The 19079-nt window shown below is 39.8% G+C and overlaps 2 protein-coding genes and 1 long non-coding RNA gene across 3 annotated transcripts in view; 1 reads left to right on the forward strand and 2 right to left on the reverse strand.

The window, feature by feature from the left end:
• The first annotated feature begins 3455 nt into the window (after positions 1-3455).
• Positions 3456-19079, forward strand: part of LOC138968653 (N(4)-(Beta-N-acetylglucosaminyl)-L-asparaginase-like) — a 17669-nt gene continuing 2045 nt past the window's right edge. The window contains exons 1-8 of the mRNA XM_070341246.1: positions 3456-3614; positions 4360-4516; positions 10675-10787; positions 12135-12247; positions 14179-14366; positions 14803-14910; positions 16245-16378; positions 19021-19079. The exon at positions 19021-19079 is cut by the window's right edge and continues 2045 nt beyond it. Of these exons, the coding sequence (XP_070197347.1) occupies positions 3476-3614; positions 4360-4516; positions 10675-10787; positions 12135-12247; positions 14179-14366; positions 14803-14910; positions 16245-16378; positions 19021-19079 (1011 nt within the window). The 5' untranslated portion in view covers positions 3456-3475. The remainder of the gene's footprint in view (positions 3615-4359; positions 4517-10674; positions 10788-12134; positions 12248-14178; positions 14367-14802; positions 14911-16244; positions 16379-19020) is intronic.
• On the reverse strand, positions 5068-9993 carry LOC138968648 (uncharacterized). The gene is made up of 3 exons (XR_011456253.1): positions 9294-9993; positions 8398-8552; positions 5068-6902 (listed from the first exon to the last, which is right to left on the reverse strand). It is a non-coding gene; the product is annotated as an uncharacterized lncRNA (long non-coding RNA).
• LOC138968656 (small ribosomal subunit protein uS3) overlaps positions 17076-19079 on the reverse strand; it is a 79226-nt gene continuing 77222 nt past the window's right edge. Inside the window, exon 6 of the mRNA XM_070341250.1 lies at positions 17076-17087. The gene's annotated coding sequence lies outside the window, so the exon portion shown is untranslated. The remainder of the gene's footprint in view (positions 17088-19079) is intronic.

A 19079-nucleotide genomic window follows, 5' to 3' on the forward strand; every position in this document is an offset into this window, starting at 1 on the left:
TACATTTTAGACATGGCAACTGAAGGAAAAAAAAGTGGAGAAAAAAAACCTAACATTTTGTGGGACAAATTTTGTAAGTTGGGTGACGAAACCATGTAAACTTTTCCTTCACAACAGACAAAATTTAGAGGTTTTTCTTTTAACAAACACAAAGAAATATGTCTTTACCTTCGAACAAGCACAGAAAGTATGTGTTTTTGTTCATAAGACCATACATTTTGTTGTTGTGGAGATATGGATTCAACTGCAGAAAATGTGAAACTTTGCTAACAATTCCCATACCTGACATTTTAAAAGTCTAAAAAGTGCCTCCCACTAGCTTGTCACCAAATAAACAAAGTAGGTTGTAACAAAATTGCAGATTAATAAAAAAAATAGTTCAATCAATAGTATATGTCACACCTGACATTAAACTAGTAATTTCCATCACTATCCTTTTCAGGCATTAAAAATAGTTCAAAGCAGCTATAGCCCCACATGGAAGTAAGAGGCTCATTCACAAGCTAGTTAAAAGCTTTTCATTCTTTTTGTTTTTCTCAAAAGAAAGTTCATAGTATGACAACAGTATTCACAGCAGGCAGTTTTAAATCACTCAAGGGTCATTCTCAAGGTGTGTTCACGAAATACATTGTAATTTTAAACAGAGACAATTATCAGTTCACGCTTGAAGATGATTTTACTGACCAAGTTTCTCCCCATATATTTCATAACCCTGCAGGTGAAAATGGGAATACCAGCACAGAATGACTGTCAGTGAACATTTAATACCAACACTTCAAACTACATCAATGAAAATCAAAAAGTGGAAAAACTCATACTCTGATAATTGTTGTCCAAGTGTTTCAAACTACATCACTCATCATAAAACAGAAGCTGTGACTTGGATTTAGATAAAAATCAACACGCGGAAAAACTCATACTCTGATAATTGTTGTCTAAGTGTTTGTGTGGTTAAAAAAACAAACGTACCTGATCCTGAATAAAATCAGAGCAACCCATATGATCATTAAAATGTAACCATTCACTGGTCCATAGGTATACTCTTTTCAAAAAGGAGATGGGTATGGATGAGGCAGTGCTTCTGTTAGTGATTCAAAGTGCCAGACATCCCATCCTAGTGCTGTGAAATGGATATAAATTATATATATATTCAATATTTCATGGAAGCTTACTAATATTTGCATGCAAACATACTGTGACAGTACTAATACAGTAAAAGCATTATTGAGGGTGAACAGCCTGCTTTACTTGGTTTCAGTGAGGAGTAACAATACTAACAATAACAATAACATGCCTAAGTTGTGAAATGTAAGTACTTAACCCCCCCCCCCCCCCCGGACACTGGCAAAATTCCAGCAGAATGTCCCCCACCTTCGCTGACGATTATCCACAGTTTATACAGGAAGTGTGCAGGTAGGTTGTCTGCCTCTGTGTCGGTTTTACCTCCGCGGTGTAGACGAAAAACTTTTCCACTTCTGCCACAGGGCGAAAAGTCTCGTTTTGGCACTTTAACTTGGCATATAACATCAAACATCACGTTAATCAACTGAATTGTGTGGCATTATACCTATGCGATTCATGTCACATTAGAAAAACTGCCGTAACGCAATAAAATTCCTGAGATGTTAGTATTATGCATAACACGGTAAAACATCGAGTTTTGGTGTCTGCGTTTTGGACGTTTTCGCTGGGATTACGGAGGGCTATTCACATCGTGTTAAACAAGTTGTCGCAGTGAGCAAAACACCAGATAACGTCTGGAATTATGACAAGTTATTGCAGTGACTTAAACTCGAAGTTAGCTGTTGGTTTTGATGTGTTTCACTGCGTTTTCGTCTTGCTTTTGTTTCATAATGTTGTTGCTGTTGTTGTTACTGTTGGGAGCTATACATCACATTTTTGTTCCCCCAAAAATTTATTCTTGATTAATATCAGGACGCAAACCATCCCCTTTACTTCACACACACACACACACACACACACACACACACACACACACACACACACACACACACACACACACACACACACACACAATCTACTCCTCAGTTTGCAGCGTGGCTTCGACACGCGCGGTCTGCTGTAAAAGGCCCTAATAGAAATCACCCGCTAGGTACACGCGCACTCAAGTTAACCTCTGCTTTGACCTGTGGCTGTGTGCCAAGAGAGAGCAGAACACACACGCCGTAGACCAGATAAATAGGTGCTTGATTTTGGTATTTTGATTTTACATAACATTAAACCTTTCTTGGGGTTCATGGTCATGGCAACAGCCATAATAATATTATATCATGTATAATATTACATTTCAGCATATGTGAATTACATGTCATCATAACAAACTGTCATACATTTTTATTCCTCATCATTCTGATTGATCACAACCAAACCTACTATCAGTGGACACATCCAAATGCAAGCGCCTGTTCTTGACAAATTGCCACAGTGACTGATCTAAAAATATAGGTCCTTTGCCGCCACGGACACTGTTTGGCCTGTAGGTAAAATGTACAATGTATTTTCTGATTTGTGCACAAAAGCTTTTTTTCTTTTTTTCTTTTTTTTAACATAACAATGTTTAATGTTACTGTATGTTTGAAAGACCATGGTCACATTTGTAAAACAAATGTTAAATTAAAAAATAAATAACATTTTGGTTCATGATTTTTTCCTACACCTGTGCTAAAACTAAGAAGTAAAAATGTCGGTATATAAGTCACTCAAAAACTTCAAAGTATGAATGGTTAGAGTTTGTTGCGGTTGACCCTGCACAGTTCGACCTACGATGTTTTTGTTGAACAATTTTGTCAAAAAAAAAAAAAAAAAAAAAAAGTAAGGGCAGTAACTCAAGACGTAAATGTGGTAGTGTCCCATAGGCAACCGCAGAGTTATCCTGTCCATAGGCAAGCGCTTACTTGATCCCAATTACTAGGCGTCTCCGGACGCCTAGAAAAACATAAGATCATTTATTGTCCACACAATTAATTACAATAAATGGAAAAGTGTGGTTCATCCGCTCTTAAAACTTGACAACGACTGAGAACAACATATAACAACAAAACAAAAATAAGAACAATGAAACATACGAAGTAAGAACACCCAAAGTACTCAAGACAGGCACGTCCACCACATCCATGTTGCACCCCCACACACACACGCACACACACACACACACGCACACACACTCTCGAGCAATGTATGAGTTCGGATAATAAAACCTTTGGCCATAAATTTAAGCGGCACATGCAGCATCACAGAGCACGGTTTCAAGTTATTGTGATTAAACACACGCACACACACACACACGCACGCACGCGCGCACGCACACGGCACACACGCGCGCACAATAAAATCATGCACGGTGTGCCAGTACTGAGTATTTATACGGGAGCTAAGCAGAACGCTTTACAACTTAGTCTGATGTGAGTTTTGTCCCTTGGATCAATGCATCACATGACACCTGCCCAGTTGTCACATGACAGCAAACATGGCGACTTCCTGGCAGAGAGGCGTTTGTTTGCTACTTCCGATCTTTGTTTCCTGGGTAAATACAAAGTCCTCACCACTGCCGCTCGTTATCAACACGTGGCCTTTCACAAATGCTACAGAAAAAGGTAGGTAGCAAACGGACATTTATAAACGTCTCAAAGCTTTCAGTTCTGCAAGACCGACTACTGAAGACGTGCATGCAACTCGGAACCGCTGCCCAGGCTCAGCTTTCTACGCAAAATATCTGACTCTCAAACCGTTGATCAGCTCAAGTGCTTTGTGGAATCATTGTTATTGGTAGCTATAAAAGCCACATTGTAGACTTTGTAAATTTCGTGTGTGTGGCGCACGTTAAATGTCAAAGCAGCACCGCCCTGATATGGCCCTTCGTGGTCGGCTGGGCGTTAAGCAAACAAACAAAAAAACCAAAGTATGTGTTATGCTGAACTCTAACTGTTTTGTTGTTGATTTTGTGCTTGTTCTTATTGCTGTGTTAGTTTAGTTTGCTTGTCACCTCTAATTTTAAGATTTATTTACAATGTTTTTTTGTGTGTGTGTGTGTGTGTGTGTGTGTGTGTGCGTGTGTTTGTAATAGATTTGTAAAGAGCTTGGAGCTGTTATAAGGACTTGAGCTATAGAAAAGTTGATTATTATTATGATGTGGCGGATGTGCCTGTCTGGAGTACTTTGTGTGTTCTTACTTCGTATGTTTTATTGTTCTTATTTTTGTTTTTTTAAGGTTGTTGTCACATGTTGTTTTGGTTGTTTTAAGAGCAGATGAACCACACTTTTCCATCCATTGTAATTAAATGTGTGGACAATAAATGATCTTATGTCGTATGTCTTATGTGATTATCATCTCTCTGTCAGCATGGGAGGTGATGTCAGAGGGGTCTGGCAAGGCGCTGGATGCTGTGGTGGCTGGTTGCGGTCAGTGTCAGACACAACAGTGTGACGGAACTGTCGGCTATGGCGGCAGCCCTGACGAGACAGGGGAAACCACTCTGGATGCCATGATAATGAACGGGTGAGAATTATTAATGGCCAAGTCATGCAGATCTATGTGTTTCGTGTTTGCATTATAAACAAGCTTAGAAAGTTAAAAAGAATAGAGAAAAGCACGCTTTACTGTGAAGCGCAATACGCTACTGCACTATACTGGCTTAATTTGTCATGCAGAGCACTAATGCCTTGAACAAATAACACGCGATAAAATGTACATGCCTGTTCATTCCAATGCTTTTTTGAATGAGTTCTTCGATAAGTATACTCAGGCAAAAAATAAAAACTCAATGTTTCTGATTTCTCTTTTTCTCTCCTAATCCTAGGAATTTTTTGTACTCTAAATAGGTATTCCAAAGTGATTTTCAATTTTTAAATAACCCATATGAAACTTAGTTAAACAAATAGAGTTTTTCATTCTGTGCACAGGAATACTTTTTTTTTAAGGTGGGCTGGAAAAAAAAAATGTTATGATTTTTTTCCGTATTTTTGGACTCTGAAAATTTTTCGCACATCATTCTTCCGCACATTCAGACATGCCTCAAGCACACAAATCAAATCACATGAGTCAAAAAATGAGTTTATGAATAGTTTATATACTTTTCAGATTGATAATGCAAAATACATTGACAGGAAATACATCGTAATAGAGATACAGAGCTTCAAAAATGGCACAAAATAGCAAAATAAGCCCTCTGCTACTCCCAACAACTGGGCAAGAGTCCATTTTCTAACTCTTTCATCTCTAAATCATAAAATGCATTTTCATTGTAATACATTTTCTAGGAAGAGCAGGATATGATATCTAAGCCTAATTTTTTTCAACTCTATCTGACAACTGGTTAGTACGATATCTTTGATCAAAAATGCCAAAAGTGCTGTTTTGTCAAGTCGAGAAAAATGGCGACTAAGTGGTCATTTTTGGTCTGCCATAACTTTCTTGCTTTAAAAGTTACAAAGCTGTTTTTGGTATCCATTTGTTCATCATTAAAAGCTCTTAATAAGTGATACACACTTGGATTTCTACATGCTTAATAAAAACATAGCAATGTCTTGAAAAAACAGATATTTTGTACATAACGTGAATTTTGGCTTCTTCAAAATGTTTTTATCTGGTTCAATGTTTAAGATAATGCAAGTACCTTATACCAAAATGATCAGTTTTTAATAAACTGTCAGAACAGCAAACAAGACAATGAACGTCTTTTCTTCCCTTGAGACCATAACTGTTTTTTATCTGAGGTAAAAAAAAAAAACATAAAAAAAAAATAAAAATCTTTTTTTTTTTTTTTTTACGAAAAAAGTATGTCTTGATTAGCTTACTCTGTCATGCTTGCAAGTTAACTTTGTAAAAGCTCAATTTTCTGCCTCAGTTTTGAAGATTATTGTTGCACAGCAATTTTTTCTGTCGTGAGTGATAAAGCTTCCTCTTTTAAAATGTTTAGTTCTTGCTCAAGAATATTGTTTTAGCACAAGATCTCCTTGGTGGGTAGCTTTGAAATTTGCACTTCTTCTTTAGAGTTTGGAGTTTCTCACTCCTGATAAGCTTTTCTTCACATTTCTGTTCTCTTGCTGTAGTTTCTTGACTAAAATTGGCATGCACTTGTTTGAGAAAAGTCCAGTTTTTCTTTAGCATTAGTCAAATCAGCAAAGTCCTTAGTTTGCCAAGTGGTAGTCAGATTTGCACCACCTACAATATACTCCAAATGTTCAAGCTTTCTTTTTCTGCCTTTTCTTTCCCTTCCTGTAGTATGTTGTGGTATTCCAGCGTAACCATTGTAGCAGCTGAATGTTGAACTTGCAGACTGCTAATGCTATGCTGGTTTTCTTCCCTACTGTCAAGTATTCCTGCTGGTTCAACTGTGCTGTGATGGACAAACTTCTCTTGCTCCTGGTTTGAGCTGTCCAAATTCTTGTTGGAAACACTTCTTCCTTGGCAACTGTTTGACTGCACACTAAATTCATGAACCAAAAACTTCCCAAGTTCTTCAGGGCGCCTATCTTTAGCTTTGCTTAAGATTTTGTAGTGCATCATACTTTTCTCTTCAGACTTAGCAATCTGTGATCTAGAACATTTCAATCCCCTCCCCTAACACATTCAACCATTCAGAAGCAAAATCTTGTTTTACATGTTCTTTCTTTCTAAATTGTTCAAGTGCAATCACAATCTGGTTTGTCAGTCGGATACCTGTTCCTAAAAATTGAGAACATGAATGCACATTTGACCAGTCAATGCCAACATCATCAAGTTCTTTGTTTATTATGTTCACATAAGAGGTCTCTTTCAAGAATGCAGCATCAGCTGAAGAAACAGCAATGTTGTTGAAGGATTTTTCAGTCTTCTGGATCAGTGCCTTCACACGTTCTGGATATGAAGAGTCACAAAGCAGCCGACTGAACCAAACAGATACCTGCACACAAACACATATACACTGCTTACCTTTTTTTCTTAGCTACAGAGAGAGAGAGCGACACAGAGAGAGAGAGAGAGAGAGAGAGAGAGAGAGAGAGAGAGAGAGAGAGAGAGAGAGAGAGAGAGAGAGAGAGAGAGAGATGGATGGATGGATGGATTGTTTATCTAGCAAGGCAATAGCCCCATATGAAGGGGTGTGTTTGTTTGTTTGCTTAACGCCCAGCCGACCACGAAGGGCCATATCAGGGCGGTGCTGCTTTGACATATAACGTGCGCCACACACAAGACAGAAGTCGCAGCACAGGCTTCATGTCTCACCCAGTCACATTATTCTGACACCGGACCAACCAGTCCTAGCACTAACCCCATAATGCCAGACGCCAGGCGGAGCAGCCACTAGATTGCCAATTTTAAAGTCTTAGGTATGACCCGGCCGGGGTTAGAACCCACGACCTCCTGATCACGGGGCTGACGCCTTACCACTAGGCATGTGTGTGAAATGAAATAAAAAGTATACATACAAATAGTATACATGCAGAACATCAAACGTGACAGACCATAAAATATCAGATTATTAACATAATATAGCAGAACAATATGAATACATAGAATATGCAGAGAGAGAGAGAAAGAGAGAGAGAGAATGTAAGTTGCAACACTTATTTAGACAAGAAGAGCAAACGCTCGATCGAGTCACTTTCGCAGTTCTGAATATTATATGAGGCATCAGATGGACAGGAAGAAATTGCTATTCACAACACAATACAGATGTAAATAATTTGATGTAAAGAATAATCCTATAAAGTTTGAATCAAATCCGATGAATAGTTTCAGAGATATGATATTTCAATTTTTTTCCTTCAAGACATACCTGTGACCTTGAAAAAGGTCAAAGGTCACCAAAGCAGATGTCAAAGTGTAGAGGTCACTGGGAGTCACGTTCACATAAAATTTGAGCCCGGTCACTTTTATAGTTTCCGAGAAAAGCCCAACGTTAAGTTGTGTGTTGCCGAACAGAAAAGGCTAGTTATCTCCCTTGTTTTTCTGATAACGTTCGTAAAAGGCTACAGATGTAAATACTTTGATGTAAAGAATAATCCTACAAAGTTTCAATCACATCCGATGAACTTTGTCAAAGATATAAAATGTCTAATTTTTCCTTTGACGCTGACCTGTGACCTTGAAAAAGGTCAAAGGTCAACGAAACCATCGTTAAAGTGTAGAGGTCATTGGAGGTCACGACTAAACAAAATATGAGCCCGATCGCTTTGATAGTTTCCGAGAAAAGTCCAACGTTAAGGTGGTGTCTACGGACGGCCGGCCGGACGGCCGGCCGGCCGGACAGACTAACACTGACCGATTACATAGAGTCACTTTTTCTCAAGTGACTCAAAAAATGAATGTCAAAAGAAGCTAATACTAAACAGTGCCATCATATACTGAAGGTAAAACTTCTTTTTTTTCCATCTGTATTTTTCCATTTGAATGCTTACACTGTATGGCCTTGCTCCCAGCAAATCAGTCCCCGGAGCTTAAGTTAAAGCTTGATGAACACCTGCCATCAAGTTAGTCAGGAACTGAGGAAGGCTTGGTCTTCTCCCTCTGACAGTCATTAAAAATGTCTCCTTTAGTTTCTGGAACCGATCATCTGAGATTGAGAAGGGAAAAGTTGGAGGGCATTAGCACAGTAAGATTACCATTTCAAGAAGTGAACACAATATGATTGTATGGTGGTATGTGATGTTTTATGCTCAGATGACACAAAAACATACTTGATGAAAATCAAGCCATTTAATTTGTGATGATTACACGCATTTATATGTCTCACTAACGCATACTCCAACAACACATACATACTCGAAGAAGGAAAGTTAAAAAAAAATAAAATAAAAAAATAAAAAAATTGTGCATGAAAAGTTCAATGTCCATTGCAAGTCAACCACATTTTCAAGGAACTTTGTTACAACAGTGAAATAAAAAAAGAAGTGAACACAATAGTTAAAAAAGAAAACGGAATTATTTGACGTAAAAAAAGCGAAGTTGTTTGCACATCGTAAAATGTAAACAAGGAGATAAGGGAGATCACCCAGAAGACGACTATCGAGCACGCATGCAAAAAAGCTAATTTCTAGTAATTCTCTTTGTTAATGATTCAAATCAATGAACAGATTGTTAAAAATGTGTTTCAAGACTTTATTCCTTGAGTCATAATGCTTTATTTTCCTCACTGTAAAAATACCGCATGCCGAGAAGTTCACTACTCACACTTTCACAAACACTGTACTTCGTCTGCTATCAACTCGGTTCGTTCATCCCCCGTGGTTTTTTAAATAAGCAAATATATCTTAAAGAATTGAAAGAGAACACATTGTAAGGCATATATGCTTACCTTCTAGATAATCTGGATCGAATGGTTCCTCAAAGTTTGGGTGCAAAATCGATTTTTCGCGACCGTGACGTGCCATCGCTTGGTCTTCGGCAAACGCCGCCATTACACGGCGTAATCGACAACGAGAAAAACGGGTTGCCTCGTTTTCGGTTCTCGGGCAAGCAAGCCGTTGGTTGCATCAGTATGAAAATAAGACCAGGTGAAAGTTCAAACTCCGACCTTGCCATTCGCATTCATAAAACCGGATATTGTTTGTTCTGAGATGGCAAAATTTTCGAGCGAAGTTTTAAACTGAATAATAGTACTCTTAAACGGAAGCCAATCAAAATAATATTGATATCATCGGGAAGTTTAATCTTTCCTCTTCATGTCTATAGTAGCGGGTTGTTGCTAACTTTAATGGCTTATCTGCCCGAGCGGAGTTTTCCCGGTTGGGGTCAAAACAACGCAGCAAAAACTTCGTTCTGACGTCAGAAAATCACAACTTAGTAACCATTTTCACACGCGTATTTCAAATGTTAGATTTTGAATCTAATACTTTATTTTTGTTTTAAAGTAACTATGAAGAATCAATTATCATCTTGGTGTATTCTTTTTATTCAGTTCACCTCATTCCAGCGAGTTTGAACAAGTTAAAAACCAGTGAAAAATCACGCTCGGCGTCACTTTTCGCCACACGCGAAGAGCACTTTGGAATACCTACTCTAACAAAAAAGAACTTATTTGTAATATAAAAATGACAAAAGTCTTTTATGCAGATTTTTACAAGAAAAGTTAATCTCCTCCGACATCCATGTGACACAATTTGCATGATTTTCAGCCAATAAAAAGCCACCTGCGCAGCAATTGAACCAAAAGTTATTACATATGAGCATAACATATTATATATACTGTACGGTCAAAATGTTATACATGTTCTGACACAGATTCAGTAAACTGCAGATCGTCTGTTTTTTTGCTGCACTAATTAAAGTCTGATAACTCTTTCAGACTTGAGCTTTTTCTGAGGATGTTTAGGCTTTTCTGTGATTAATTTGGGTTTTCTGTGGATGTTTTGGGGACATATTAACTGTCAAGGGTTTTCTGAAAAGAATTTGTCTTTTTTGTAAATAATTTGGCTTTTCTGTGATTAATTTGGCTTTTCTGTGGATGTTTCAGGGACATATTAACTGCCAAGGCTTTTCTGTAAATAATTGGCTTTTCTGTGAATGATTTGGCTTTTCTGTGGATGTTTCAGGGACATATTAGTTGTCAAGGCTTTTTTGAGAAGATTTTGGTTTTTCTGTGAAGAATTTGGCTTTTCTGTGGATGTTTCATGGACATATTTGTAAATAATTTGGCTTTTCATTGGAATAATTTGACTTTTCTGTGGCTGTTACAGGGACACTTTTGAGGTTGGTTCAGTGGGTGATTTGCGTCGAGTCAAAGACGCCATTGGTGTAGCACGAGCTGTGATGGACTACACACAACACACACTGCTTGCCGGCGAGGCAGGTAGGTGACTGACTAGTCTTCTAAAAACAAGATTCCTTGAAATTGTGCAGTGATGAGTGGCCTGTCTAGTATAGTGGAACCCCCAATTTAAGACTCCCTCCTTTTTTAGACCTTGTTTTCTCAGACTTTTTAAAAGAGCTCTCAGTGTCACTGAGTCAGATCATTTGAATGAGTTCTTCGATAAGTACAGTCGAACCCACTTAAAACGAACACGCTAGTTACGAATTTTGACTTATAACGTATTAGTTTTAAGTTCCCAACTGAATACCTCTTTCTTCATGCTTAAAAAAAATGCTTAAAACGAATTCTTTGTAACGAATTTATGCTTATAACGAGCACTTTTTGGATTCCCAAGCATGCATAATGTCTGTAATTTACTCACGCTTATGACGAAATCTTTAAACTCGTCCCGAGATCGACATATCATGGGAATTTGAGAAGTTTGAATATATGTGTCAAAGACGGTCTTCCCTTGCGTCGACTGCTTGAACCATTGCTCAACCGATCACTGAATAAAGTTAAACTGATTACACTGTACTCACAAAACAATTTCAAATTTAGAATCAAAGTGATTGATAGCTCAGACACTGAACATGAATGACTGACTGACGTTTATTTCCTTCGCGAATACCAAAAACGAAACATCAATGTTTAGAACGGAAGCCATTGCCAAAAAATATAGATGCCAGAGTGGTTTCCCTTGGACAAGGGAAACCACACTCTCAACGTTTGCGTTCGCCGGTTCGCGATAGTTTATCAGTCAGTCAGTGCTTTCGATTTGGATTTGAACATCATGTTGCAACAAACAAACAAAACAAAAACTAAATTGGCCAAGGTTTGCTACCCGTCGCCAAGGTAAGTGATTCCGGACACATGATAGGAACACCGCGAATGTGGACAGTGTCAGTGTGTGCGTGTGTGTGTGACCAAAAACGTAACAACTGGATGACACATCTGTGTGCTCACTCTCACTCAAACTCAACAATCATCACTCAACATGAGACACACATGAACATGTAACTGAATGTCACTTTATTGTCTAAACGTGAAGCAGCATGAAAGTTGCGAAAGAAACAAATTGAAACACCATAAAATGTACAAGACTTTTAAAAAAAAAAAAAAAAAAATCAATCAATTTTTTTAATACGAATTTTGGTTAAGACGAACTTTTTTTCCGATCCCCAGTGATTCGTCTTAAGCGAGTTCGACTGTATACAGTTATGATGACTGCATGTGAATGTCATAACATAGCACTTGAAATAACACCTTTTACCTACAATGTATAAGGTTTTGGCTTTTCTTTAATCTTAAATTGTGTTTGGTAATGGACTTTTATTCCATGCTCAGCAACAAGGTTTGCAGTGGACATGGGATTCAAGGAGGAGAGTCTATCCACCAACAGCTCAGTACAGATGTGGAAAGGCTGGAAGAGCGGCCACTGCCAGCCAAACTACAGAAAGGTATAGTTTGTAGTGTATAGTCATATCAATTGTGCCACCACCATGCAGCCTGTCATAACTGACCTCTTCTTCTTCTTCTTCTTCTGCGTTCGTGGGCTGAAACTCCCACGTACACTCGTGTTTTTTGCACGAGTGGAATTTTACGTGTATGACCGTTTCTTACCCCGCCATTTAGGCAGCCATACGCCGTTTTCGGAGGAAGCATGCTGGGTATTTTCGTGTTTCTATAACCCACCGAACTCTGACATGGATTACAGGATCTTTTTCGTGCGCACTCGGTCTTGTGCTTGCGTGTACACACGGGGGTGTTCGGACACCGAGGAGAGTCTGCACACAAAGTTGCCTCTGAGAAATAAATCTCTCGCCGAACGTGGGGACGAACTCACGCTGACAGCGGCCAACTGGATACAAATCCAGCGCGCTACCGACTGAGCTACATCTCCGCCCATAACTGACCTCTGACCTGGCTCTTCCCATTGTCTGAGCTGCCAACATAAGAGTACATGTTGCACTCAGACTTTCCCCGCCATGCTGCATCCTAATGTTAATCATGCCACATTGTGCCTAGCTCTATTAGTGTATGCTGCTTATTTACTTATGCTCTATACTTTAATGAATAAACTTAGTGATAGACATTCGTCTGTCTGATGTTATACTGATGTGGCTGAGAGTGGGACCCTACGATGGCATCCGAATATAAATACCAAACACGATATTATTACAACATGTAGCTTTCAGCCTACCAACTAAAAAATCATACTGCCATTCCAGCTATAGAAAGGCACACTGTGCAGTTTTGCCTTTAGTTTTTGGTTAAAGGCACGCTCCTTCTCTTGTAAACAGTTTGTAAACAGTTTGTATGCTTGTTAGTTGTAGATCTAGTACGATGTTTGAGGTTGTAATGTTTGTGTGGGTGTTATAATGCAATATGTAGCCGTATGAGGGTTCCAGTGTGTGAGTTGTACATGACCGGGTGCTAGAGTGCTGCATGAATGAGTAAGTGCACGTGGAGCTGTATTGCTGGGTGAATTGTGGGTTGCGTACGTCCGAGGGGAACATGTAGCCTGTGTGTCTGAAGTAGTGGGTATGTTGCGTAAGGGTGTGCTGATATTGAACTTCAGTTGTGTTTTGTAAATGTCTATGTATCAGTGTATTATGTCTTGCCACACACATGCCAAATGTCCTTGTATTGATGAGGACAATTCCGTTGTCGTCTGTCATATGAGCGTTGATGCGTTGAGCTGTCGTTATGCGCCATACATGGCCCAGCTCATCCGGCTTCAGCGTGTTTTTATATCGGAGTGATCCTTCTCCTAGACTGGTGGCTTTACAGGGCTGTCGAGTCCAGTCTACCCGGCTATTTGGTCATAGCTGGCTGGTTTGTTTATCTGAGGTGACCTTCCCCAGGGCTAGAACTTAAAATGCGGCTCTTGTTCGCATGATGCTCCCGTCATTGGACACCTGGGGTATTTCTTGAGTGTAACAGTGCCACCTGTTACCCCGCCCCCTCCTGTTGGAAGCACCGCCAGTTGGTCCGCGACTGCTTATTCGTCCTGGCAAGCCTGGCTTATTTCGCAGCTAACCTCCATATCTGAAGGCCATCACACTATCCGCCACCTGTGAACGCGCCTGGTTGGGGGTGGTCGCCCCTACAGGGATGAGAACAATAAAACTTCTTGTATCTTGTATCTTGTATCTTGTATCTTGTTTCGCTCACCATCTCAGATCTGGCCAAGCTTTTACATGGGATAAGAGTCCATCTTTCCTCTTGATCACATACCATAAAGAAAGTCAGCATTACCGATACACGCTGATAACACTGAAAGACATTGTCTCCGATGTTTTGGTTCCTCCAGGCAGATGTTTTTTCTTGATCTTCATATTTTTCCTTTCTTAGTTTCTGATTTGATTTTTTTTTTTTTTTCCTGCAGAACGTTTCACCAGACCCCAAAACACACTGTGGCCCCTACAAACCCAGCAGCAATGTTGAAGAGAGACAGCGGGCGTCAGACAGAGTTGGCAGAGATAATCACGACACAATCGGAATGGTGGTGGTCGACATAAATTCCCGGGTCATGGCCGGAACAACCACAAACGGCATGAATCACAAAGTTCCAGGGTGAGAATATTAGCATCTTGCAAGCGCTGTCTTTAAAACTGAAGATATTTGGTATTACTTTTAAGTTTGGCGTGTTCCCGTTCATCGTAAAATAAGCAAGGAGAGAGCACTCTTTGTTTGGGTTACTTCCACGACTTACTTCCCTTGTTTGTGTTTGTGATGAACATTAGTTGAGGGGGGGAGATGGCACTCCCGTCTTTCCGCCTTTTTGTTTCTAACACCCGAGAGAGGTAGCTCTCTAACGAGCATTCACTGACTTTGATTCAATTAATTAGCATACTTGTGTAGTGTGTTATTGAGCAAATCGTGCCATGTGCATCTAAATTAACAGTAGATTCCCCAGATTCTTCAGATTCATCAAATTCGCCTGAAAGTCCCCCAAACAATCAGACCAGTGGTATCCCTTTAAGATGGTTGTGTCAATGATATGTTTCAGGCGTATCGGTGACTCACCGATTGTTGGTGCTGGCGCGTACGCCTCCAGTGGTGTGGGGGGAGCTGCAGCTACCGGTGACGGTGACATCATGATGAGATTTTTACCTGCGTATGTGTACTCTACTTTTTATATTTAGTCAAGTTTTGACTAAATATTTTAACGTAGAGGGGGGAATCGAGACGAGGGTCGTGGTGTATGTGTGTGTGTGTGTGTGTGTGTGTGTGTGTCTGTCTGTGTGTGTGTGTAGAGCGATTCAGACCAAACTACTGGACCGATCTTTATGAAATTTGACATGAGAGTTCCTGGGATTGATATCCCCGAACGTTTTTTTCATTTTTTTGATAAATGTCTTTGATGACGTCATATCCGGCTTTTCGTGAAAGTTGAGGCGGCACTGTCACGCCCTCATTTTTCAACCAAATTGGTTGAAATTTTGGTCAAGTAATCTTCGACGAAGCCCGGGGTTCGGTATTGCATTTCAGCTTGGTGGCTTAAAAATTAATTAATGACTTTGGTCATTAAAAATCTGAAAATTGTAAAAAGAATAAATGTTTATAAAACGATCCAAATTTACGTTTATCTTATTCTCCATCATTTGCTGATTCCAAAAACATATAAATATGTTATATTCGGATTAAAAACAAGCTCTGAAAATTAAATATATAAAAATTATTATCAAAATTAAATTGTCCAAATCAATTTAAAAACACTTTCATCTTATTCCTTGTCGGTTCCTGATTCCAAAAACATATATATATATGTTTGGATTAAAAACACGCTCAGAAAGTTAAAACAAAGAGAGGTACAGAAAAGCGTGCTATCCTTCTTAGCGCAACTACTACCCCGCTCTTCTTGTCAATTTCACTGCCTTTGCCATGAGCGGTGGCCTGACGATGCTACGAGTAAAATGGCATTGCGTTCAGTTTCATTCTGTGAGTTCGACAGCTACTTGACTAAATATTGTATTTTCGCCTTACGCGACTTGTTCATCTTTGTTTTAATGGTGAAGATGTCAGCAGAGAGTTGTTGCTCTAACATGTGTGTGTTTGAAAGTGTGTGTGTGTGTGTGTGATAGAGAGAGAGAGAAGAAGGGTGAGTGTGTGTGTGAGACAGCGAATGTGTGTGTGTGTGTGTGTGTGAGACAGCGAATGTGTGTGTGTGTGTGTGTGTGTGTGTGTGTGTGTGTGTGTGTGTGTGTGTGTACATCTGTCTGTCTGTGCATTTGTCTCTGTCTGTTTATTTATCTGTTTGTTTCAGTCTGCTGAAATAGCATGTCATTCGTAAATGCAACAAGCATGCAAGCAAATTAAACAAATTGTCTGTGAAGTATACCCAATTTTGTCCCCTTATTACTCCTGTGTTCCTTGATTTGTTTTTGATGTTTCATAGTAAAAGTGTATGGCCTTTCTGTCATTATGATGGCGAATTGCTTCTGTTTACAGTTTCCATGCAGTGACCTTGCTGGGTCAAGGTCTCACGGTTACCAAGGCAGCACAGGTTGCCATGGCGCCCATTGCCAAAGCTTACCCCACATTTTCTGGAGCTGTGGTAGTGGCAGACGCAAAGGGCAATTTTGGTAAGTCATTGAACGTTTGGTAAAGTCCCACTCCGCCTCGTGAAAACAGTTCACCTCACTGTCTCAGATCTGGTCAGACTTTTACGTGGGATAAGACAATCCCTCCACTTGGTCACATACCAAAATTAAACAGTCTGGGTGCTCGCTGTGCATTGTGGGTTTTTTTCCGTTTTTTTTTCAAGAATTAATTTTGTAATTAATTGATTCATCAGAAAATTCCAACTTGCAACAGCAAGCAGTCAGGGTGTTGATTTGTGGTATGTGACCAAGTGGAGGGATGGTCTAGTCCCATGTAAATGATCATGCTGTCTACCAAAGATGTGTCCAGGGTTTTACATGGGATACGAGGGGAAAGATGCTCTAACCCAAAAAAAAAGTCTGGACGGGGTTTTTTTGACGTACAAATTGGTGCATATGTGTGGGAAGGAACCTTTAATTGAAGGGAGATAATAAACAGTGGAACCCCCCTTTTAAGACCTTCCCCCTTTCAAGACCTTCCCCCTTTCAAGACCTTGCTTTTTCAGATTTTATCTTCATAACCTCTGTAAATTTACCCCTATTTTAAGACTCCCTCCTTTTTAAGACCTGACATTTTCAGATTTGTTGAGGACTTAAAAGGGGGGTTCCACTGTACTAGTACACATGCTTTCTTGATTCTGGTGACGTAGACTTTACACCATTTAACTACAGTTATGTGTTGTTCCCAGGCCTCGGTCTGCAGTCCTTGACGCATACTACAGTGGAACCCCCTTTTAAGACCTCCCCCCCCCCCCCCCCCCAATTTAAGACCCCCTCCTTTTTAAGACCTGATTTTCTCAGATTTTTGGAGGTCTTAAAAACGAGGTTCCTCTATACTTTGATCTTACGTTTTGTTCTGACCCCTTGCCAGTTGTCTGTCCGATAGTTTTGACATGTAGGTTCTATTCCGAACCTTTGTTTTTGTAGCCAAGACATTTTCACCTTTACATATTTTCGGTCCAGGTCCAACTGACCTATTGTCTGTTTAGTCTGAGAACAACACCGACAGTGAAACTTCTGTTTTAAGACTCCCTCTGCTCCGAGACCAGCTATAGCTTTTCTCAGACGTTCTCTCCATAGTGTCAGTAAAATTACGTCTGTTTTAAGACTACCTCTTCTCTACGACCAGCTATAGCTCTTCTCAGACATTCTCTTCATAGTGTCAATAAAATTACCTCTGTTATAAGACTCCCTCTGCTCCGAGACCAGCTAGCTTTTCTCAGACATTCTCTCCATAGTGTCAGTAAAAGTTCGTCTGTTATAAGACTCCCTCTGCTCTAAGACCAGCTAGCTTTTCTCAGACATTCCCTGAATAGTGTCAGTAAAAGTTCGTCTGTTATAAGACTCCCTCTGCTCTAAGACCAGCTAGCTTTTCTCAGACATTCTCTCCATAGTGTCAGTAAAAGTTCGTCTGTTATAAGACTCCCTCTGCTCTAAGACCAGCTAGCTTTTCTCAGACATTCTCTCCATAGTGTCAGTAAAAGTTCGTCTGTTATAAGACTCCCTCTGCTCTAAGACCAGCTAGCTTTTCTCAGACATTCTCTCCATAAGTGTCAGTAAAAGTTCGTCTGTTATAAGACTCCCTCTGCTCTAAGACCAGCTAGCTTTTCTCAGACATTCTCTCCATAGTGTCAGTAAAAGTTCGTCTGTTATAAGACTCCCTCTGCTCTAAGACCAGCTAGCTTTTCTCAGACATTCTCTCCATAGTGTCAGTAAAAGTTCGTCTGTTATAAGACTCCCTCTGCTCTAAGACCAGCTAGCTTTTCTCAGACATTCTCTCCATAGTGTCAGTAAAAGTTCGTCTGTTATAAGACTCCCTCTGCTCTAAGACCAGCTAGCTTTTCTCAGACATTCTCTCCATAGTGTCAGTAAAAGTTCGTCTGTTATAAGACTCCCTCTGCTCTAAGACCAGCTAGCTTTTCTCAGACATTCTCTCCATAAGTGTCAGTAAAAGTTCGTCTGTTATAAGACTCCCTCTGCTCTAAGACCAGCTAGCTTTTCTCAGACATTCTCTCCATAGTGTCAGTAAAAGTTCGTCTGTTATAAGACTCCCTCTGCTCTAAGACCAGCTAGCTTTTCTCAGACATTCTCTCCATAGTGTCAGTAAAAGTTCGTCTGTTATAAGACTCCCTCTGCTCTAAGACCAGCTAGCTTTTCTCAGACATTCTCTCCATAGTGTCAGTAAAAGTTCGTCTGTTATAAGACTCCCTCTGCTCTAAGACCAGCTAGCTTTTCTCAGACATTCTCTCCATAGTGTCAGTAAAAGTTCGTCTGTTATAAGACTCCCTCTGCTCTAAGACCAGCTAGCTTTTCTCAGACATTCTCTCCATAGTGTCAGTAAAAGTTCGTCTGTTATAAGACTCCCTCTGCTCTAAGACCAGCTAGCTTTTCTCAGACATTCTCTTCATAGTGTCAGCAAAATGACCTCTGTTATAAGACTCCCTCTCTATCCAACAGATTTTGGGAGATCATCAAGGAGAGGTTTCATCATTACTGACTTTTCTTGATCATGTGACTTAATTTTATATGACACAAAGACAATTATGACAGAAATTCAAATAAGATTTCAACTAAAATTCCTGTAAATGTTTCAATTCTAAAAATCAAGTTGTATTCTTTTCCAGGTGCTGCCTGCCATGGTTTACAAGGGGGATTTCATTACTCAGTGGCAACCCCACAGATA

The sequence above is a fragment of the Littorina saxatilis genome, linkage group LG6 (assembly GCF_037325665.1).
Source record: "Littorina saxatilis isolate snail1 linkage group LG6, US_GU_Lsax_2.0, whole genome shotgun sequence".
NCBI classification, from domain to species: Eukaryota; Metazoa; Mollusca; class Gastropoda; order Littorinimorpha; family Littorinidae; genus Littorina; species Littorina saxatilis.